This window comes from Prinia subflava, chromosome 8, assembly GCF_021018805.1.
Source record: "Prinia subflava isolate CZ2003 ecotype Zambia chromosome 8, Cam_Psub_1.2, whole genome shotgun sequence".
Lineage (NCBI taxonomy): Eukaryota > Metazoa > Chordata > Aves > Passeriformes > Cisticolidae > Prinia > Prinia subflava.
The window spans coordinates 26,464,128-26,487,657 of NC_086254.1; the positions used below are offsets into that span (position 1 = coordinate 26,464,128).

The window sequence follows — 23,530 nt, forward strand, 5'->3', positions numbered from 1 at the left end:
CTAAAGGTGGGCTCGGTTCAGCTGTCTGCAGTTGCACAGTTTATGGAGCTTGGGTGTTTTAGAACATTTAAAATGGAGAAAGATAGAATTTTTAAGAGGGAAACCACACAGCTAGCAGGATGCTGCTGAAGAATAATCACATCCTGCATCAAAGCAGCATGTGTGTTGTAAGCATTTTGCAAAACCAAATATGTTTTAAAAGCAAAATGGAAAAAAAAAAAAACCCTGATATATCCAGGCTGATGCTGTCTGCTCTCAGGAGCAATTTGATCCTAACCCTCTTTATATCCATCTCTTCCACTGCTGAAGTTCTCTGCCTTAAAATGAATTTGTTCTGAGACTCCTCACTGGGGGAATCTAAACTGGTCTTTGCTGTCAGTGACACGTGTTTATTGACATTTTACTGCTTGTCTTACCCAGCACATTGAGGAATCCTAGTGCTAATTGTTGAATAATAATAATAATTATAATTATTATTATTGTTGTTGTTGTTGTTGTTGTTGTTGTTGTTGTTGTTGTTGTTATTGTTATTTGCTGCCCGTGCAGCCCTGGGGGCAGAAGTGGCACTGGCACTGCTGGGACTGGAGCTGGGCTTGTACTGGGTGCTTGGGAGACTCATCCCTCCCTCCCCAGCTCCCAGCTCACCATTCCCTTCCAAAATCTGGGAAGAATGCAAGGCGAGGTGGGCTCAGCCCGACCGCCGGCTCCGCACGCGGGCTGCTGCCCATAGGTGGCAAAATGCAAATTTTATTGTGGCAAGACAATATTTTCCTTTTGGATTCTGGGTTTTGTGTGCTTTTGGAAAGCATTTGGCAGCCGCAGCAAGTATGTTTACAAAAAGAGCAGAACTGGTAAAGTTCAGGTTCGTGTTTGGATTCAGCCCCAGCAAACTGAAGCTGAAGCTGTGCCAGACGTTTGAAGCTGCCAGACGACAGTTCATCTCAAACAGAAAGCTGAAGAGGGGGAAAGAAATTTGTCAAATGTATTCCATGTGGAATTTCAGGCAATTTAATTTGATTCACTAGTCTCTGAAATGTCTTGGACTTCCCTATTGTTTCTTTACTTTAACACTAAATTTGATACCTTCTGGGATCTTCAGTGCTTTGTGCAGCATTTGTCATGTTCTGTAATTTACTGGCTTCGGTCTCTCTTGGTTTTAATTGAAGGGACTGAGTCCTGCAAAAGTGCTCCATGAAATTTAAGGAGTTTAATCTTGAAGTTGTTCTTCAGATGAGGGGACAACCTTTCTTTTGGACACCACTGTAGTAAGAGGGGCCAGAGGGGATGAATGTAAAAGAGGAAAGTTTCAGTAAACCTCATCCCTGTGACACAGCAGCCAAGCTCTGTGGCTGTGGGGATGCTGTGGTCAGGACATGTTCCAGGGTGGCTGCAGAGGCCAGGAGGTTCTGTTTGGGTTAGTGATGATCACCACTAGACTGCCTGGATCTGTGTTTTATTGTGGTTTTTCCTTTTCCAGTTAATTTCCTGCTCTGTGGGTGAGTTTCCTGTGGAGTCAGTGGACACTGGAGCCCAGCCCCAGGGCAGGATCCTCTGGCTCTCTGCAGCCTGGCAGCTCTGACATTGCCCAGTGTTTGTTACCCCCACAAGTGCACTTTGGGCATCAAAAGCCACTTGTTTTCCTCCTGCTCTCCCTGATCAAGTGCCAGAAACAGAACCCAGAGCCTCCATCTGTAAATAAAACTCACTGAATTTATCCAAATGTCATAGCACTTGAGCCCACCAGGAACCAAACAGTGTTTTATTCTACATAATATTAATTTCTCTTGAAACCTGCAGATTTGTGTAGGTTGTAGCTGAAGGTAAAGGACTGCTGCTGCTTTTTTGTGCTGGCAGAAGAGCAGAGGTGCACAGCAGCTGCAAGTTAAATATAGCTACCCTGCCTTGCCTCTTCCAGGTAACAAAGTCTTCCATTTCTAATATTCTTGCCTGAAACATCTATTCATTTGCTGCATTGGGATCTGACTCCCTGGATCAGCATGTGTTCACACTCGAGCCAGGCTGAGGAAGATGAGAACACTCAACCCCAAAGTTGTCAGTGTTTACACACAAGTCAAGTCCCTAAGGAGTTCAGTGTCTTTACTGGTGTGTCTGATTTTTTTTTTCCTCCTGACATGTGCAGCCTCTGTTTCTAGGTGTTGAGAGTTTGTTTGTTTGTTCGAAGAGTGTGAGGAGAGACAAGCCTGAGGCTGTCTGACACGGCTGCAGTTGGAGCATCTCTTTCAACTTCTTTTCCTGGGCTGCAAATGGCTTCTGTTCACTTTTTTTTTTTTCCCCTCACTAAAAATCTTCCTGCAGCTCTTCCTAATACACATCTGGCAAGCTGAAATGAGATCTGTGACAGAGAGGAAAACACCCCAGGGCCAGCAGGTCGCTGTGCAGGGGATTTGTGTCCTTGCCCACTTCCCACCACTGCTCCCAGTGTCTGGATGTTCCTGTACCAGCAGGGCTGGGCTCTCTGCTCTGCCCAGGAGGGCTCCAAGGGCTCCCTCCTCACGTGGGGATTGTCTCCAACACAGTCCCAGCCTCCCAACAGCTCCTTCCAGGGATGCTCCTGCCCACTGGTGTGATGGGGCAGCCCAGAGATTGCCCTGCCATTGCACAGGCTCCACCCTTTCTAATTAGCACACCAAGCTTCCATAAAACCTGCAGTTCTTCCTCAAGAAATGAATAGTGGTGTTTAAAGGCTTTTCCCACATAGGTGGTTTGACAAACATGAGAGTGTTGTGGAGATCATTAGTGCTAAGAGTAAAACCTCCAAATAAAGCGCCCTGGGATTTATGTACTCTGTGCTGGTAATAATAATTAGAGCATATCCTACTGCAGGTAACTCCCACAACTTGCACTTTGCTCTGAAGCTGGGAAACTCATTGATTAATCCATGGGGTCAATCAGTCCATCTTGTTTGGAGAGTTAATCTCTGGTGTGTACCAGGACCAAGAGTGAAACAAGTTTATTTACTGCTGCTTAATCAGAGAACCCAAACTCTCCTGTAGAGTGGTGAGAGGTTTGTTTCTACTTAGCCTTTAATTGCAAAATGATCTCATTAGTGCCATAGTGAATCTCAGTACTATCCTACAGACGTGTGGAATTTAAAGAGCAAAGAATAAAAATGGTTGCCTGTAAAAACTCAGCATCTCCCACAAAGTGTGGTGCAGTTGGTATTGGCAGGATTATCCGAACTAGGCTTCTCTTTGTTAGCCTTTTAATCTGGAGCTGGAACATCAGCTGCACATCCCAGTGACATTTCTGTTCAAAACAGAGAAGGGCTGTCATGCTGAAACTGCTGGAAAGGTTTTTTTATCCAAAGGTGATGAGAACAACATGGAAACCAACAGCAGAGTTACTGTGGTGTTTACCAAAGAAAAGGGCAATCCTCCAAGTTATCCCAGCAGAGGACTTCAGACCTTGTAGGAGTCCTTCTCACCTCTGTCATCAGGCCCTGGCTCATGTATTAATTAACCATTCCTGAGATGCCTCATTAAGGCCAAGGGAGAGTGAGTGGATCTCAGATGGGCAGTGAAATCCCAAATAAAGCAATCCTTGCCGAAGCATGTGCTGGAAACCTGGAGGTGAAGCTGCATACTCACAGTAAAGCCCTGAGCATGAAAATGTGGAAAGCAGTGAAAAGGGTCTTTAACATGAGCACCAATAGATGCAGGTTTGTGTTCCTGTGCTGAAGAAAATGTTTGAATGTGAGTATACATCCTACAAATCCAATTCAAACTCGCTGCCCTTTGAAATCTGGGTAGTATCTCTGTGCCTTTTTGGCAGGAATCTGCTGGATTGAATGTAGAAAATCGGGGATAAAAAGACTCCTCTTAAACCAATGCTAAATACCAGAAAGAGAGTAGAAGGGAATATTCCCTTTACTAATACTTGTTTCTAATCAGATAAAAATAAGTGACAGTGTAGGAAGAATCCCTCTACTGACTGCCAGAACATGTCGATTTATCAAATTTTTCTACTGTTGCTCTTTTTTTGAGCTCGCCTCGGAGCTGACAGTGTATGTTTTACAGTGCAGCAAGGTAGATTGATTGATCCTAAATAGAAAAGCCTTTGGGGTCTCGAGCTGATGTTTTAGCTTCAGAAAAAAACTGAGTAAAGCATGTTAATGTAGAGAAAGGAGCCTGGCTTAATTGGACCAACTCCTGGCTTGCTGAAAATTAATGGCTGGCTGGCTGTTGCCAGAGTGATTCATCTTTTCTATCATGTTCTATAGTCCTTCTCCCCAGGGGTCTGTACTCCCCTCCAATTCCAAACCAAAAGTGAAATACACTTCTTCATTTTTTCCTTCCTTAAAAACATGTATTTGAGTTGAATTGGCTTCCAGTAAATGAAAAATGGCACAGGTGGGAATATGAAGGAGGAACTCAGTGTCTGGATTTAGATTTTTGTTTTGTTTGAATGGGATTTAGATTTTTTTAATGCACCCTTAACTCCTCATTGCTACTGGCTGACTGCACACGTGACAGAGTGACTTTTTAAAGGATTCCAATCTGTCTGTTGAAATGTATTGTTCCTTTTCCTTTCTCTGGCCATGGAAACAGAAATTCTGTGTAAGCAAGAGCAGATAAAAGTGAATATAAAGCTGGAAAATGTGTTGAAAGCATTTAGGTGACTCTGGAATTGAAAAGACGACTTTTCCATGTAGTTCCATCAAGCCCACAGAAGTATTTTATATTTTTGAAATAAATGACTTGTGCACAAAAAAGCCTTGCCATTTCCCCCAGAAAACCTACAGTCCTGGCTTTGTGGAAGCAAAACAGCTTCAGATGAACACGAGGTAGTGAGGAATCCAGTGGTGTGTGCCTAAAACCCACGTGGGTAATCTGATCGTGGAGGGGGCTGAGCTTTGGCACTTAAAGAGGGCAAATTCAAAATGTCCTTTAAACATGAAATACTTCTGTGTCCCTTTTGAAATGTGTCTGAGTTTCTGCTGGAGGCAGATTGCTGCTCTTTTGCTGATTCCAAGGTGTCACCAGTGGAGTCATTTCCAACAAGCATGTAATGGGTTGGGAATGTCATGAGTGTTGTATCATTGCATATTCTGAATAGGGGGATTCGCTGTGACTGAAGATTACAAGAAGATAAATAAAGAAAGATTTTGTTTAACATAATTACATATGGTAAATTGTTATGGTAATTTACTCTTATTCCAGTAAGGCAAATATTAGCAGTCATAGCTCAGAGATCATAAATAATGCACTGGAAAATTGGATGTAATGTTTCATGTTGACCTGAGATTTGGGAAATGGATAGAATTGCAGCAGACTTCTGTGCTATTAATTGCAAGAAAATAACATTAAGAACATGAGAAATCATGCTAAATGTTTTCAGCAGATGACAGACTGTGGGATAGTTCATTAATTCTCCAAACTCATTCATTATATTTGTTTTTTACTCCAAGAACACTTAGTGAATAATCAATGCTTTGTGAAGCTGGGGGTGTGAGCATGCACATTTTTATATGCATTCATATACCAACCAACATCCATTTATTTCCTACAGTTTTTTTTATCAAAGCATTTTTTAAAACTGTATACTCCTAAACTCAATCACTAGGGATGTGTTTATTAGTCTTTGAAGCAGCTCTTTGAATTGCTGTTTTTACCTTTTACAGGAAGAGTTTGGTTCTCCCACAGTGCTATAAATATTAAATAAAGACACTAAGAGTTTATTAGTGTGATATCCTTTATGGGGACATGGTGGAAAATGTAACCTATAAAATTAGTAATGAGAGGATGAAAATTACACATTGTCTCCATCAGGTTTTACTGCCATCATTTTTTCCTATTTATGTGTTGTTTTTCTTGCAGAGAAGGAGAAGGGCTCCGAGCATTTAATGAACTGCAGGAAGAAAATCTGGCTGTGTATTGTATGATAGTGTGGGATTTACTCTAAGCAGGAGTGGGATAGAAACAGGAGTCCAGGCTTAGATGTAGCATTGTGTGTAAGTGTAATGGCTCAAGTCAGTTTTAATTTCCACAAAACACTGAAACACCATCTCTGAGTTGTTCCAGAGTGGTCAAAATGCCTGTGGTACCTGGATACAGCCATCCTTTTAATACAGAGAAACAAAATAAGACAAGATAGGACAAGAGGGAATGGCCTCAAGTTGAACCAGGGGAGGGTTAGGTTGGATATGAGAAAAGATTTCTTCATTTAAAGGGTTGTCAAGCAGTAGAACAGGCTGCCCAGGGAAGTGATGGAATCACCATCCCTGGAGCTGCTGAAATAACACATAAATGTGGCACTTGGGGACACAGTTTAGGGATGGACCTGACAGGGTTGGGTTAAAGGCTGGACTCTGTGATCTTAGAGGTCTCTTCCAACCTTCATGACTTTATAATTCTATTCAAATCCTCTTGCTTCCATTTCAGCATTTGCCTTTTGTAGACAAGATATTTCAATCACAGAATAATTCCACTTTGTATTTACATGTGCTCATGGGACTTCATTTCAGACAACAATTGCAATAATTTGTGTGACAGCCCTTAAATTTTTCACCCTGCACTAATTTGGAAACACCCTGTAGTTTGTAGGGGGAAGGATCTGCCTCTGTTTGCTTTTTGAAAGTCCACCTTTCTGATTTTTCTGTCTTGTTCACTTGGATCTGGGGGATGGAGGCAGTTTCCTGGCTGTTTGAATTCCAGGACTCAGATCCCAGCTTTACTCCAGGTTTCCAGCGTGGCCATGGGGAATTCACTCAGCTGCAGCTGGTTCCCCCTGCTATAAAACAGTTTTCTCACAGAATCACAGAGGGACTGCACGAACATAAAGAAGGATGCCTCGAAAATGTGGCCATGTAAAATTTTATGCTGCATACTTACTTTGCCAAATAAATGCATCTTCCCAACAAGGCACAGCACGCTCTGCTTCACATTAGCACTTAATGGAGAAATCATTTGGTGAGGCTGTAATGTGCCCCTGCATTTTTGTGGTTAACTGAATGGTTTTGTGCCTGTTCTTAGGCAACAGGAGCCTTTCCACAAAGGACATATTTGGGATTTTTTGATTTCTGGTGTGGTGACACGCAGGGAATGCTGGCCAGGACGGAACCCCCGGCAGAAACCAGAGGATGAGTGCAGACATTTGGGAGCACTGGGCCAGAAGTGCCAGGCAGGAATACAAGTGATTTGCTCATGATCACACAGGAGGGACATTTCCGTGCATGCTGAGCACTCTGCAGGTTACCCAGACATCAGAAATTCCCAAAGGTTGCAGTTAAGCCATCCTCACCTTAATGATGTTCACAGAGGGGGCGTGAGGGGTGGATTTGGCAGCTCAGATTTATCACAGTGCACCGCGTGTAAGGGAGCTGGTCAAGAGACATAACTGGAAAAGCAGATGGATCCTGCTGGAAATAGTGCTGTGTGTTTGCTGCTTTAAAGTCCATCAGGACAGAAACATCCTTTGCAGAGGTAATCCTCAAAACCATGGTGAAAAACAGAGTCCTGAAGGGACCCATATCCTGAACTGTGGGATGATGTCCTGCCAGGGGGTTTATCCTAATAAACGAGTATTATCCCTTCTGCTCTTCCAGCCCTATGCTGCTTGCCAGAGGGGGAACTTTTTAATGGACTAGGAGAAGTCAAAGGAAAATCCAGAAGGATAAGGCTGAAAGCGAATTCTTTGGTTTATACCATTTATAGTCCTATTAAATTCAGTATTTCTCTCAGACATTTGAGGGGCAAGAAGTTCAGTATATTCGAACATCTTTCAAGATCTTGGCTTGATCATTTGACTCTGTCCAGCCGGCTTAACAAGCTAAATAATAAAAGGGAACAATGCAAAACTTGTTGAATTTTTTTTTTCACTGTGTCTTTTTTGAAGTGAAATACCATTTTTTTTTCTCAGATGCCCAGCAGTTTGCTGCAGACTCCTGCAGCTTCTCTGCCCGTCGCTCAGTACCTGTTTCAGCTGATCAAATTGTTGTACTTCCTTCTTTCATAGAGAAGCAATTAAAAATGATGAGGGTAAAGGGTTAAACCTAAAAGCTTGCTAATGAGGGTGCCTTCTTGGTTTTCCTTTCATCAGGCATTAGATGCTGTTTTCAGCATAAGCTCCCGATAAGCTTCACTGAACATTTTTCCAGCGTATTCTTTAAAAAGTTGGGGTTTTTTTTTTACCATCCTGTAAAAGTGATAGATGTGTGACTCCACTGTTTATCCAAAATCCTAATTACTGATGCTGCAGCTTTTGAATGTTGAATTCGTGCGGTGTTCTTTAGGCTTCAGACCGGTCAAAGAAAGATTGAGTTGTGTCCACAAAGAGTTCTAAGTCTAGTGAACACAGCCAATGTTTGTTTATTTATTTATTGCATTATTTGGAAGTCAAGAGTTGCATCAACTACAAATTATGTAGACTTAGAGATTTCTAAAGGAGAAAAAGGGGGGAAAAAACAAAAAATTGTCTCCCACTGAATGAAGTTTTAATTTCTGTCTCCACAGGAGCAAAGAGTAGGAGGGATAAGAGGTAGAATTTGCAAATATGGATGAGACTTCATTTCCTTGAGCTATACTATTTATTATAGAACAATAGCTTGATTTTTTTTCCTATGCCTATATACATATATTTGAGAAAATATTTTATATATAAATATATCTAAATGAGATTTACAGATTTTATAGATCTTTGTGTGTGTATAGATATATAAAACCGTGCAGTAGTCTTGTAACATCCCAAGGACTCATTTTCAAAGGGCAGCAAAGAGGATGATTTCGAATTTCTCATCACGGAATCATTTGGGTTAGGACACACCTCCAAGGTCATTGGGTCTGGCTGTTCACCCAGCCCTGCCAAGCCCAGCACTGAGCTGTGCCCTTCCCTGTGATGGAGGAATCAGCTCTGCTGCATTTCCAGTGTTTCCTGTGCTGTGTGTGAGCAGTGCCTGGAGCCAGAGCTGCTCCTGTGCCTGGCAGAGCCCAGCAGGGTCATCCCTGTGGGGCTGAAATCTCCTGCAGAGCTGCCCAGGTGAGCCAGAGCCCATTGCTGCCATCCAGAGTGACTGAAAACTCTGCAGTCTTTGTGTCCTTGAAGTCTTTTTGCAGTTCCTAAAGGCTCTTAGGAGAGCAGCTGGTTGTGCTAATTCCTTGCTGAGTATTCACCTACCTATGGTACCTGAGAGGAGCAATGTGGGACACAGACAGTGCTTGTTAAAAAAAAAAAATTCAGACGATTTCTCTCAGGATTTTCTCCGTCTCTAGTCAAGTTTGTTTTAAACTAATGGAAGTAATTAGCAAGTCACAGAGGGACTTTGTCTATGAGGTAGCCATTTTTAGATAATGGAGCATAAAAGTCGACACAGTGACATATGACACCAGAGCAGCATCTTGGAGCCATGAGCTGGGTCTTAAGCAGATGTTTAAGTACTTTGAATACTGAAATCACTATATACACTTATAGAAAGGGTTGGGGTTTTTTTTTCTCTCAGTCTGCTGGTACACTGTAGGGCTTTCTTTTAATCTCAATAAAATCAGAGTAAGCTCAGAAATGTTTTTCAGTGTGCAGTCATTATCACTCCTTTCTCTCTTCTTTGTCTTTCAGTGTATGATCCGTGGGTGCTTGGGGAGTGGGGATGGAACTTGAGTTTTGTGTGACCATTACACAGCAGAGGGGTGCAGCAGCTGATGTGCCAAGTTTCTGGCAGCGACCATGGTGTTGAGCTGAAAATAAATAACATTTAGAAGTGGAGATGCACTTGATACATTCACACATATTTGTTGTAGCTGTGAATGCAGGGGAGATTTGCAGAAATTCCAGAGAGATGAAGGCGAACTCCCAGCAGGGTGGTCCCAAAGGTCCAGGGTATCTCCTCTCACAGGTCTCTGAGATTATCCCAGCCCCCATAGGTGCCAGCAAATCATGTGTGTGTTTACCCTCATCCAGGGCTTTCAGGTTGTTTTTATGTACTAGATAACTTCATCCATTTTATTTTTTATAAATCAATGTGTGACATTCGCTGTTTGTGCCCAGCAGTTGCTGCGGCATTTGGTAACACTTCCCACCACACACATAAAAATGTACCAGTGTGGTCTAAATAAATACACAGCACAGAAAGCCTCTGTGGATGTACAGCTATGACACGATCACAGCACCCCAGTGATTGAGGGGTGCAGTTTGGTGAAAGAGGGGAAGGATTTTCCCCTCCTCTGCCACAGCCTGCTCCTCATTTCTCCGTACTTCGATGCAGCCAGGGGCTTTCACAGCCAGGTGGGTTGAGCCATTTCCTGGCAGCTTTTTTCTTTCACCTGTGCCATGGTTGCTTTTTTTTTTTTTTAAATTTAAATCCAAATTAGTCCTTGATTCAGCTCAGGGCAGCGCTGCAGAGCTGTGGTTGGTACAGGGGAAGGGGTACAGGTGTCCCAGAAGCTCCTGTCACCCGGAGTGCCCTGCATCCCTTCTCCCACCACGGCCAGTCTGGGTCAGATCCATCTGATCCTGCAGAATTCCTCCTTCTGCAGGAATTCAGTGCCTGCTGAAGCCCAGCAGAGCTGCCCCAGCAGGTTCTCCTCATCTCCAGGCAGGCTGGAGCATCTCAGCGTGAGAACCCATCTAACCACCCGAGCTGGAGCTCTGTGCATCCATTCTCACTCACTTGAGACGTTTTTACGGGTGCAATATGTTTTCCTTCACCACATGTGTGTTCCGCCCCGTGGATTACTCAAATGGCAGAAAGTGTTTTGTTTCCTGTGTTATTAGCTGCAGGTTCAATTTCTATCAGATTTGTCAATTCTGTCATATAATGGGGTCGGGTTTTTTCTGGTCTAATGTATGTGACATGTTTCATAATGCCAATAAAAATAGTTTTCAAACTAGACTGGGAAAGACTTTGACCAAAAAAAGGCGAAAATAGAAATATCAGCGACTGGGGAGCTTTGATCTGACAAAGTAGGCTTTCAAATGACACGTTATGGTTTATGAAGCACAGTTTTACAGTTCCTTTTTGCAGTAGCTGTAACATGTAAGGGGTTGGCCAAGGTGGGAATGAAGCTCAGGATGGGGGGGTCCAGTTCCAGCAGCAGATGCATGCTCCAAAATGGTTTTAACTTTTATTTCTGTGTTAATTTTTTTGTTGTTTTTATATTTCTGATAATGGAATTGTTATGGGCTTTTGAATTTCAGTTAAGAATGTGCAAATAGGCTATCTGATAAGTAGGTTATTGAAGGGTTAGGGAAATGGAGAACATTTCCTGAAAAAAAATACCCACAGCGTGGGTAATAGACTCCAGTTGAATTTAAAAGATAATGGCAACAAGGGAGAAATCCACTTGTAGAAATGGGGAACAGCTGTGTTTGAGATCTAATGAAACTGTATCAGATACTTTAAAAATGGCTTACAACTTCTTCCCTGGGGAACAGAGATAAAGCACAAGAGCACTCCTGAAAGGTCGAAGAAACAGTTAAATCATTTCCTTGATGGTTATTAGAGATATAGAAGACATCAGTGAAAATTAAATGTCTGAAACTTGTATTTGATTGCTTTCCTTATCACTCCGATCTCACACATTTCTCCCATCTCTCCCTCTCTGTTCCAGTGAAATTTAATAACTGTGCCGGTAACAAGGGCGTGCGGTACGAGACCAACAGCCTGGACTTCAAGGTGAGGGCGGACGGGACCCTGTACGCTGCCCACCACCTGCAGGTGCCCTCCAAGCAGCTGATCCTGGTGGTGACCGCCTGGGACCCCCAGACCCTGGGCAGCTGGGAGGCCATGGTCAGGTTTCTGGTGGCAGAGAAGTCCCAGCATAACGGACACAAGGTCAGAGGTTTTTTTTTTTCAAAGCTCTTTTTCCTGCTTTGTTCTTCCTTTGTCCCAAAGTGTTTGTGTTGCCTGGTCTGTGCTTTGTAAGGAAATGTCCAAGTAGGAGATACCAAATTCTTTACAAATTACTCTGGAACCTCTCTGACTGAAATTATTTAAGATCTCCAGTGAGGGAAGTGTTCTCTAAGTTCATACTTCTGTATTTTTAAGTGACTTGTCTCCGTCATACACTGCAGAGCACGTACATCATGTTTGCACCTCACTGCTGATGATCTCTCTTAACTCCAAGTCAAACCAGCAGATGAAGGGTGAAGAGTCAAAGTCAACCATCTTCTTGATGGTGCTAGGTTCAGATTTCTTTTGTGACAGCGCAGGCCTGGAGTTGTGCACTGGCAGCTCTGCCCTCTCCTCATCTCCCCGGTTTTCAGAGTTACTCTTGCGAGCAATCTGCACGGCCCTGCAGCTTCCAGAGGGGAGATTTGGGCTTGTTCCTTCCCTTGCAAGGACGAGGAGTGTTGCTGCTGCCTGATAAGGGACACGTGGGGCAGGCAGGGCGTGGAGTGCCAATCGTCCCCTCTGCTCAGTGCCAGCCTCTCCCCTCGCCACCCCGACAGAGGAGAGCCAGAGCCAGCCCTGCAGTCAGGAGGGTACAGATGGTTTCTTGCTGCTTTTGTTCCCTACACAGAGCTGAAAAGCAGCAGGGCTGTGTCCCTGCCCAGCACTCTGAGAGCAGGGTTCCTTCAGTGGAATGTGGTGGTGGGCTGCACAGAGCTGCTGCAGCTGGGGGCTGCTCCATGCAAACACATTTCTTCTGCTCTGCCCCTGGGGTAGCTGTCACTTTTCCACCTCTTCCAAACCACTTTTAGCAGCAGCAGTTCAGCTTTTCATTTTCAGTGCAGGTCTGGGCTGAAGATCCTTTACTACACAGAGTAATTCAGTCACTTTCTCTGGTGCTGGCTCAAACAATGCAATGCTGGGCTGCTTGGGTGGTGACATTGGGCAAGAATTGGCAGGGAATTGTTTCAGGAGCCTGATTTATTGCTGGAATTGAAGAGCTGCAGGGTGAGGATGAAGGTGTGTGTCCTGGGAGCAGCCATGGCTCCTTCAGGGATAGGTGAGCTCTTTGGCCGTGGCTGTAATTTGGATTATTGCTGCACAGTAAAGGTCCAAACAGCAAGACTGGCCTCATCCTTTCTGTAGTGCTTGGACAGAGTGCAGGGCAGGAGGGGGAAAGAAGGAGAGACTTTCTGTGTCAAATTGTTAGAATTCCACCATGTAACTCTGTGCCATTTGGGAGAATTTTTGCCACATGTGAGACAAAAAGGAAACGACTTGGACAGCCTTAAATCTCTCACTTGCCCAGTGGGCTGACCCCGAAGGTTTTGCAGGGTTTAGGGTCATATGAATACACTTGGGCTGCTGTTCAGTAAGGCTTGGGCTTCTGCAAGGTGTCATTAAGCCCTGTTTGTTATTGTGAACTCTATTTGCTGTTTCTAACCAAAGAAATAGTGCTTCCTTCTAGAAGTAATTAAATATTGAAGGAACAAAGTAAGATGTCTTATATACTGCTTTAAATTTCTTCTCAGTGTAGCAGAAAAAAAACCTGAATAAGCACACATTTCTGTTTCAGTAGAATATTTGGTTGGAAATTCATCTAATGTTAATGTAATCTGAACTCTGGTTGAAAACAGAGAGAGCTAAGCTTCTTAAAATTCATATCCCTCCTTTCTAAAAGCCTTATTAGTGTGTAGTTTGAGGCTGGAAAAATACGGAAAACAAGACTAATGACAAGGTCATAAGCAGTTTTATTGTGGGTCCCTATAGCAGGCATCTGACTTGTGTTTTATTTAAATGCCTGTGGTTTTTGCAAGCAAAATAATCCTTTGTTTACTAAAGAAATAAATATGATTATAAGATTATTTTAAAAAATAATAGTGTTTGTGCTGAAAAGAGAGCCCCAAACCTTACAATATCCAGTTCAATATGTTTCAGGCCGTGACCCTTGTGTGTTTTGTGGCTTTTACTAGAGGCAGATTTCACATTTGGTTTTGTGTAGAATAATATGACTCAAGCAGAACTATATATATACATATGTATATATTTAAGATATTTCAGACTGTTTTGTTGTACTCAGGATATAGAGAAAGCAAATGTGGGAGAGAAGGGAGGAGGTGACCTGAGAGAGGGAGGGAGACCAGTTTTCTTCTGGTGCATCCATTTATTTCCATTTTACTTTGTAAATTTGTGGCTTGATTTTGCGAAAATGCTGAACAGTTCCTAGACATTATAAATAATTGGCATGAAATTTGGTTACTGCACCTGCTGGTCACTGTTTGTTGGCACCTACAACATAGAAAAAAGTCATTTTTACCTTGTTCCTCCTCAGCTCAATGAACAATGGTCCTCAGCGAGGGCAGCCCCTCATGACAGGGGGCTTGGTGCCCCTCAGAACCCCCTCTGAAAGGATAAATCAGAATTTAGTTTGTGATAATCCAGGGATTAAAACTGTATCAAAACCAGCCCTCCTAGAATGGCCTCCATTACAATGGCCATTATTAGACACTTGGTTTATTGTAGAGCTTATAAAACAGAATAAATGTTATAGGAGAAATCAGTGTTTTTGGGATACTGGGTGGGATTTGGGGGGCCAGGAGTGAGCCTGCCTGAGTGGGGACAGTGGGCTGCTTTCCAGGAGAGCACGGAGGATTAATCCATCAATAAATGATCCTTTGGATCTGTGATCCTTTCTTGTCACAGTATGTAGGACTGAAAATCTTTGTAGGAGCCTGAGAGCCCTTTGGTGGTGGCCAAGGGCATCCAAAGCAGCAGCTGGGCCATTCCTCCCCTGTGTGCTTTCCCTGCAGAATCAGGAGGTTTGGTGCCCATTCCTGTGCCCCACATCCCAGCTGAGCCTTCCTCTTCATGCAACCTTAGATTTTAATGGGGAAGAACCCAACACAGTGACAATTTCCCCTTTTCACAGTGTTGGCCTCATAAATGTGCTGATTGCTTTAGATGACTGAATAACCTGCCAGTTTTCAGTGAAAACCACTGTAATGAAATAGTTCAAACTACTACATTAAAGTGTCATGCTAGTAGGGTGAAATGATAGAAAAGAAGGCAAATACTTTAAAAATGTATTTTATGATACACGGAGCATACATTTCCCCTCCTCCCCAGCAAACACTTGAATGTAAACTTTTTTTTTTTCTGATTAATACAAGTGATGTTAGTAACTCAAGGAACTTTTTTGTTCAGTCTTGCAGGAAACCTGATAGCAATTCAATTAGAAAATGCAAATGAGGTCACACATTTCCCACAAGAGTGCTGAATTACCCCAGAGGAAACTGAGTGATATTCCAGCATAACAATAAATACTTAAGATAAAGTTTCTTCTTCTGTTCTTGTCTTGCTGCCTGTTGTTCCAATTGAAAGTATCAGTCAGGGCTGTGGGTATAGTTTGGGAGGAAGGAAAAAGAAAAGAGAAGAAAAGAAAGGAGAAAACAGAAAAGTTGCTATTTTATGAAACAATATTAAGCCTTTGTGGCTTGTGTCAGCATTTGTGAAAGATGAACTTGAGTGGGATAATGCTCCAGAAGAAAACAAAGTAAAGCTGGGCTTTACTTATCTAGAATTAGCAGTGTAATGTCTTCTTTTCTAAGAGTGCATGCTATTATTTTGAAAAATTGGGTATTGATTCAACCAAAAGTGTAAAAATGAAGATTATGTTTGTGAACAGTGACATTGCTGAGGACTGCACTCTTCAGAGTATCCTGTATTTTAGTTAGAGAAACTCAAATCTTCCCAATTACAAGTAGAAATATTGTGCCTTTTGTCCTTCACACCCCACACCTGCCCTCTGTCCATCAGTCCCACCTCCTCCTCATCATTCCTTGAAAATCAGCTTCCTCCACCCCCTGTGTTGGCTCATCCCATCCAAAGTTCTGACCTCATTCATAATGATTGTTTTCTTTAATTTTCAGTCCTTTCATGTGTCTAAGGCACATCTGGCAAATGTTATTCTGCATTTATTTAGCTGTCTATTTTTCTGTAGTTCTCACCTCACAAGTTAAAATCCAGATTGTAGAAATTCAGCATGGAAAGGAATTCACAGCAAAGGAGCTTAGAGGTACAGGATATATTCAGCACATGTAAGATGTCAGTCATCTGCTGCCAGTGACTTAGTTTGGAAAACAAAACACTCTTTTCTTTGAACCATATTTATGTCAACCGAAGTTTCTCGTTGTTTGAGCTTTTGAAATTCTGAGCATGGAAATATGTAAATTTTTATAATGTTAAATCACTGGGAATTGTGCAATTAAATTTGGAAATATATGAGGTCTGCAGCTAGTGTTTAAAACATTGAAATCTGCTGTCAGAAATCAATTCTTGCTTAAGCCCAGCTTGTGTTTTATTATGTCTCATCTTATTTTGGGCTGCTTTCATAACCCAGCTATGAGTCCACAGCCATACAGTGTGAATGTGAAAAGCTGATTCTTATAGACAGAGGGGTTTTTTTAATTTTTTTTTTTTTTTAAAGCCTTTAAATAATCATCTGTGGTATTTTACCTGGCTGAGGTTTTAAATTCCAAGTACAGCCTTTTATTGCTGATCACAAGCACAAAGGTCTGGGCAAGGAAAGGCTTATTCAGCACTGCTCTCGTTCATGACCTGGGTTATTGTGCAGCCAGGATGCTCCACACCAGGCTGGGGAGCCCCCCCCTGAGGGAGGAAAATCAGAATTTAAGTGGGATCTGTGCTTCCAGTGACTCCAGTCTCCCTGACACTCTTGAGCGGGTGCACCTGGAGGAAACGAGAAAAAATGGGTTCATCTTCTTCCTTCCTTCCTTCCCCTGCACTGGGGTGAGATGTTATCTACAGCATCAGGGTGATGGGAGTTTGCCCCATCAAACTGTTTTATCACTAGAGAAGGGCTGGAAAAATGAGGTGTTAGTTGTCATCCTGCCTTTTTCTGACAATACTGGTGCATATTTTAAGTACTGGGTCATTACACTGGCACTGTCCTCTTTCTCTACCTCTGCAGGGGATCCAAGGCAGTAACTAAATCCAGAAAATGGTAGCTGGAATAATTTTTATTTCTGTATCTCATCAGTGTAGCAAGACCTGGATTTATCTGTCAGGGAGGCTGAGATTTCTGTTTCCTTCTGATAACTTGTGAGACATTGTTTGGGGTTTTAACAAATCAGATCAGTGGAAAAGATGAGAAAGAGGATGACTAATAAATTAGTATCATATAATTGTTACCAGTGAGACTGCTCATGATAATTGTGCCAGCCTAATGAAGATGCATCTGCTGAACTTGCCTGACCTCGTGCTTAAGTGAATTTGAACGTCTCACATGTGATCATTGCAGGAGGAGAGGGTGGCGTTTGTGAAAACACGTGAACTTGCCTGGCCTGATTTTCAGGTGTGCTGAGTCCCTTTGCCTCGTGCTGAAGCCAGGATAAGACATGACACACACAGATGCTCATTGCCTTGGAAAATCAGCCCACTACAGGAAGTTTCCAAGAGCTGCACTTGCTGCCTTTAGTAAGAACTAAAGCAGTCAGCATCATACCAAGGGTCAGGCACAAAGCCATGCTCAAAAGACCATGTGTAAGTGAAATTCACTCCAAATCTGTCTTCCTTCAAACAAAAAGAAGTCCTAAGGATTGAACTGCCTGCACGGAAATAAGTTTTTTTTCTGATAAAACAAACCCCTTGGACTGCTGCGTGCTCCTGCCTGTGATGTGTTCCTTGCCCTTGCCAGATCAAAGCTTTTGACCTCCCATTTCATGTTCTTTGTTGGTAACTGCTGAAGTCTGACTGCCACTTCAAAAAAATTATTTTGGACTGGATATCCTAAAAATACCTTCATTGCTGTGATAATCTGATGACAGCTGCTTGTAAACACGACTTGGAATACAGACAAAAAATTGCTTCATACAGGCACGTCCATTAAAATAAACTTTTTTTTAGGGACTCTGAGTGTCCAGGATGTTTCCTTTAGCCCAGCAAACTGAGACAGATTAGAAGCTCAGTGAGAAGGAGGGTTTTGGTTCCTCCCAGCCTCTGGAGGCCAGTCCTGGATTGCTGGATGAGGTGGTGACCCTCTGGCATGTCCAGCTGGAGGAGTGAGGAGAGGAGCCAGGGATGGGTGTCCAGCAGGACAGGGTGGCCTGCAGCCCCAGCAAGGAGGGGGATCTCAAGCACTGTCCCCACCCAGCAAAGCATTTAAACTCAGGCTTGAATTTCATCTTGCAAATGCAGATAAATTGAATGCATCCTCATGGTCAAATTTGAGCATTTCTTAGGTGCACTCTGGAATTGGAGAAAAAAAAAAAAAAAAGAACAGCCTTTTCTCAAGAGCCTCTTGAAATAACCAAAGGATAACTTGAAAGGGCAAATTCTCACGCTAGCACTGAGGAGAAGTACCAGACTGAATTACTTTGCTTTGTGCTAAAGTAGCAGCAGCGCCTGTGATCTTTTAAATCTCTTATGATCTTTTTACTTGCAAACATTATGAAGAGGAGGAGTATTGTTACATTTAATTCATTATGATTATTTTAATTCATGTATCTTTTTGAACCTCATGGCTTTAGAAAAATAAAATGAGATTACAATTTTCCACAGGCTTTTAAGGGGTAGACTTGCTCCTGCTTCTTTCTGTGATGAACAGCACTTGTAGTAGTCTGAGTTTTAGAAAGAAATGTGTTTTGGAACCATGTTTTCAGTTATTTGTTAGAAGTTTTATTGGGGAGGAAGAACTCTGATTGCTAGCCCAGATATTTTATACATTTTTCTCAAGATCAGGTGCAGGATGAGAGAGGTGACTCCAAGCTGCAATAGAGGTTTTCACTGCAGAGTATTTGACAAGATTATCCACCTTTATTCCCAGCCTACAGGTAACAAGTATGAGTATTTTGTGATTTAATAGCCATGCTCTTGAGAAGTACTTGTACTTCTGAAGCCATTGTATGACTTCTCCCAATTATGAGAATGACATTAACTTGAAGATAGAAGTGTCTCTTGGTAAACACTAGGTAGAGTGTAGAGTACAACAGCAATTTAGATGTTTCTTAAACAATCCTACCTGAGAAGCACCGTGAGATTAGATCTCACAAAGGGAGTGTGAAAAGGTCAAGTTGATGTGGGGAGCTTTGCAAGGAAACAACCTCATGAGAACTTTTCTTGTTGGTATAAGATGTTCAAGCTTTAAAATGAGGAGGAAAAGTACATCCAGAGCTGTGCTTTGGGGGTGATGTCATCCTCTGTCCATTGACAGCTCTTGCAATATTCAAAGCCTGACAATGGCAAGAAAAGTATCACAGATGCTGGAAACCTGTGGGAGCCATAAAAGATTCCACCAAAGGCAGATGGATTTCTAACGTGCCTGCTTTGTTACGTGATTCTTCCAGAGGATGGAAGAGGAAGATCACTTGAAACCCTGAGAGAGTGCACTGGCCAGGAGGTGCCTCTAATCATCCGTGTGGTACCACAGAATAAGTCTGAGCACAGCTCTGCCTCTCCTTCCCAGCTGAAACTCCCATCCCTGAGAGATCCCGTGGGCATTTTGTGTCTGCTCAGTAACGAAGTGAGCGCGCTGCCCGCGCCCGTCCTGGCTCTGCAGCACAAAAGCAAAGCCTATTGAAGTGCTCTGGTGACTGGCTGGATTTCAACTTAAATTGGGGATAACTTACCCAACAGAAGGTGTGGGTGAGTTCAGGAGATTTCTGATTTCAATTAAATTCTACTGGGAAATCAACACCTGCTGTCCCAGCCTGGTCAGCAGGCACCCAAAAATTCCCTTTCTGGCCCCGGGGACATCAACTGCAGCCTGGAGCCCTCACTAACCTTGTTAGGTTTTCTGATCAAAGAGAGTAACGTGTACTTGGGTTTTTTAAATAAGAGCCTTCTGTGGTAACCACTGTGTTATGCCCAGAGCTGGTGCATCTCTTTTCTCTGGAGTCCAGACTTAACTCAGCTTTTAATTACAGTAACCCACAAAGGGCCCTGCTGCACCTTTTGCAAAGAAAGGATCTTCTGCCTGACTCACAAGCCAGTGTGTCGTGTTCTCCCTATTTAAAAATTCCCTGGTTCTACCTGCCTCTCTTCAGCTTTTTTCTTGCTTTGCAGCCCTGCAACACCAAGGAACATTTTGACTCCTCGGTCACACTGATCACATTTTACTACTTCAATCGGGTAAAATTTTCAAAAGCCTGCAAAGCCAGCCACATACCTAACAACCTTAAATTTGCATGCAAGCCTCATTTTTCAGCTCTCAAGGAACAGGGCATGTAGAGCTTTGACACTGACTCCTCAGGAACGAGGGGTTTTGGCATGGCTGATGCATTTGTGTGTGTTACGTGGCTCATTCTCCTCCTCTGAGGGCAGTAACTTGGTTAGCTTTTAGTCAAACTTTTTCTTCCCTGTCAGCTGATGTGTTCTGGAAGCTCATGCACTTGCCAAATCTGACAATTTTTCTTACTAATTGACTCTAATGCGAGCTGCTCTATGCAGCCCCACTGCTAGCTGATAAAAACACAAAGTAATGAATTTTTTGCTTAACTAGCTGATTTAATTAAAATGTTTTATACTGTACTTGCATGGTTTCTATAAATGGAGAGGTAATTCTGTTTAATGAGTTCCTAACCAAACATAACATTCCTGACTGTACGTAGCCAGATTTGATAAAGGTCACAAACGCTGCAATTCCACTGTTTGCTTTTGGAAGTCGTGATGATCAAACAGCTTGCTTGGGTACTGGAAATATCCTGTCAGGATTGGTTCCCTCTATTCCTGTTTGTACCAGAAATTATTAGTGTAGTTTTAGGAGCAGAGGGGGTTCTTCCCTGTATTTGAACACTGTTGATTATCTTTAAAGTGGAAGTGTACTGCCAAAATCCCATCTCATTGTCAATTAGTGGCTTCTCTGCAAACACATTAATTTAATGCCCCTGCTGAAGAGCTGTGCATGTTGGAACATCTTGCTGCTAAAACAATAGTTTTCAGAGCTCTTTGACACAAATCATTCATGAATGGCAATTTATGCTGTGATGGTAATGGGATGTGACATGAAGCTATCTTTGATTAAATTTACCACAGCTTACAACTATTAGTAAATAAAGCTAATACAGACAGTCATCGCAGAGTTCTAGAGGGTAGATAAGGAGGAAAACAGATTATGGATTCCTTACCTGTGCAGTTCCTAAATAGCAGCTTCACATAGCACAACTATAATAAATTAAAGTCTAAAATAAACAGTCGGATCTTTTTAAAACTGCTTTTTTTTTTCCTGTCTCCAACTTCAGCGAATTCAGCAATGACCTAAATAAAAAAGGAATCAATTACCGTAAAATAAATAAATTTGCTGTTTGTTCTGCAACCCTTTCATTCTACTGTATGAGAACACAAAATGGAATATCTTTCTATACTGAAAGATCAAAAACTGGAGAAATGGTGCATTTTGGGAAAAAAGGGTTCATTCGTCCTCCACTGCCGTCCCTGATGTCAGCAAAATGTTGTTTCCTTAGAACAGAATTCATGCAGATGTTTATTTTGCAGCACTCTCATGTTCCCTTTGTTAAAGAACTAAGCTCTGTTTTCATTGTCTTATTTTCTGTTTGGTAAATATCATTTTCTCCTGTCCTTTCTGCAGCTACCATGGAAACAAGCAAAAATGCTTCAGATTAAATATTTTTAAATAGATTCTATTTTCCTCTTGTAGAAAATGGTACCAGTTTTCAAAATGTATATTGATATAGGAGATGAAGGGAAATATGTTTGAGCAATGGACTAAAGGTGGCTTTATATTCCCCTTGTATTGACAAAAAATATATTAAAACCACATTGCCACAGTTAAACCCTGCAAGTGACACCAGGAACAAAGCAAGCCAAGCATTACTTCTTTTCTGAAAAATGTCTAGTGTGAAGTGTTAAAGATCCTATGAAAATAATAAGACTGGCATATAAATAAAACAGGGTAAATTACAAATAATTTTGATACCTGGGAAATAAGGGCCTTATTTCCTTTCCTCCAACTGCAGGTACTTTTTATTGCAAGTGTAATATATTTTAGTGCCAAATCTGGAGCATTTCATTTTTGGGGTTGAGCCCTATGAAATTATTAACCTCCAACAAACGTACCCTGCTTGTTATTTATATGCAGGCAATGGCGGCTTATTTACCCAAACATTAGTGAGTGATCCAGAACGTTCAGCTAAGCAGGAACACAAAATATGATATTATATTATGTAAATGGGTTTGTGATACGCTCTGCTGGATAATAACTTCCAGATGTCTCCGTAGCCAGAGGCTGACGGATATCAAAGGCAGGTTGGCTGGGAGGGGAGACGAGCCAGCTGGCGGGACTGGCTACTGCTAAGTGTAGCGGAAGGTGGGAGCTGGTGTTTTCTTCACACTCACTGGTTTTATCTGTGGACTGGTGAAAAGGCAGCGGCTCGTGGCTGCCTTGTCACCAGCAGGATAGGGCTGGAGGGGCTGCTGGGATCCCACGTGCCTTGTTCTGCCAGGGGATTATTTTTCGACCTCTTTTGCGAGCGGAGGTTGGGCTTAGTGTGAGTCTCCCAATAAATGAAAGGGTGACGAGCCACAGATCAGCACTGACAGGAGATTATAGACTCACGAAATGGCTTTTCCAACTTAGCCTTTATTCCCAGTGCCAGGTGCAGACAAAGAATGTCCCTGAGCTCTCAGCATTGTGGTGTAAAGGGAGTTAGTTGAAGCACCCTACAGCTTCACCAGTTTGGAGTAAGGTGTCCTGAAACTGCTGGGGTTTGAAGTCTGGAAATCCCTTTGGGATTTAACTCCATGTCCTCTTCTGAATGCAGCAGGTTGTGTTCACCATCCTTAAAGGCAATTCTAGACTGAAAAGGGACTGGAAATGACTCCTGGGAGAAGCCAACTGACATGTCAGAAGCTACTGACATGGACTCCAAGAGACCCTACACCTTCTGTGCAGCAGCCTGTGAGAAGAAAGTTCTTTTCACAATCCCTACAGATTGTGAAAAATTAGGATTGTGATTGAGGCTGCACCTCCTCCAACCTCGCATTGCTTTCTGAAAGCTTGATCGGCCATCTCAGTGAAAGGTTTCTGATCAACTTCTGTATGTTTTTAATTGATTTCAGCTAATACCCCCCCCAAAAAAACCCAAACCATAAAAGTGGCAAGGGGAATTGCAGGGCAGATTCTGCCACTCTGAGCTGACCCTCAGCTCTTCAGCTGCTTTATCAAACACAGTTATTGCGTTTATTATTACACTGACACTAATTATTTCAGATGGTCTCCAAGAGGCTCTTCCTCTGCCTTGCAACTGCTCATAACAAGTGTTGGAGTTGCACATTGCAGAGAAAGAAGCATTTATCAGCAGAAGATGCAAGGGCTACGTTATGATTTGCCAGCTCTGGCACTGTCCATGTGTGTCACAGTTATGGGCCAGAAGCCCACTGGAAGAGACATGGATAACTCAGAGCCAAGTGTCAGTCCCAGGCTTGAAGAATTTGGGCTTTAAATAATACACCCAGCCCAGGACTGCTCAGCTTCATCACAAGCTCTGAAATATTCTGCCCCAATACAAATACTAAGGTATTAGATCCTACTGAATCCCAACTCTCCTAACAAGTTTACATCCCAGCATGGGCCCTTCTCCTGTTGTTTTTTCTTCATTGCACACTTTGTAATTACCTTTTTCCTTGATCTTGAAGGTTTTCATCTGTTTTGGCTCA

General features: G+C 42.6%; 1 protein-coding gene across 1 annotated transcript in view; it reads left to right on the forward strand.

Annotated features, from left to right (window-relative positions):
* CDH4 (cadherin 4) overlaps positions 1-23,530 on the forward strand; it is a 426,922-nt gene that overhangs the window by 247,250 nt on the left and 156,142 nt on the right. The window contains exon 3 of the mRNA XM_063404276.1: positions 11,559-11,782. Within this exon, the coding sequence (XP_063260346.1) occupies positions 11,559-11,782 (224 nt within the window). The remainder of the gene's footprint in view (positions 1-11,558; positions 11,783-23,530) is intronic.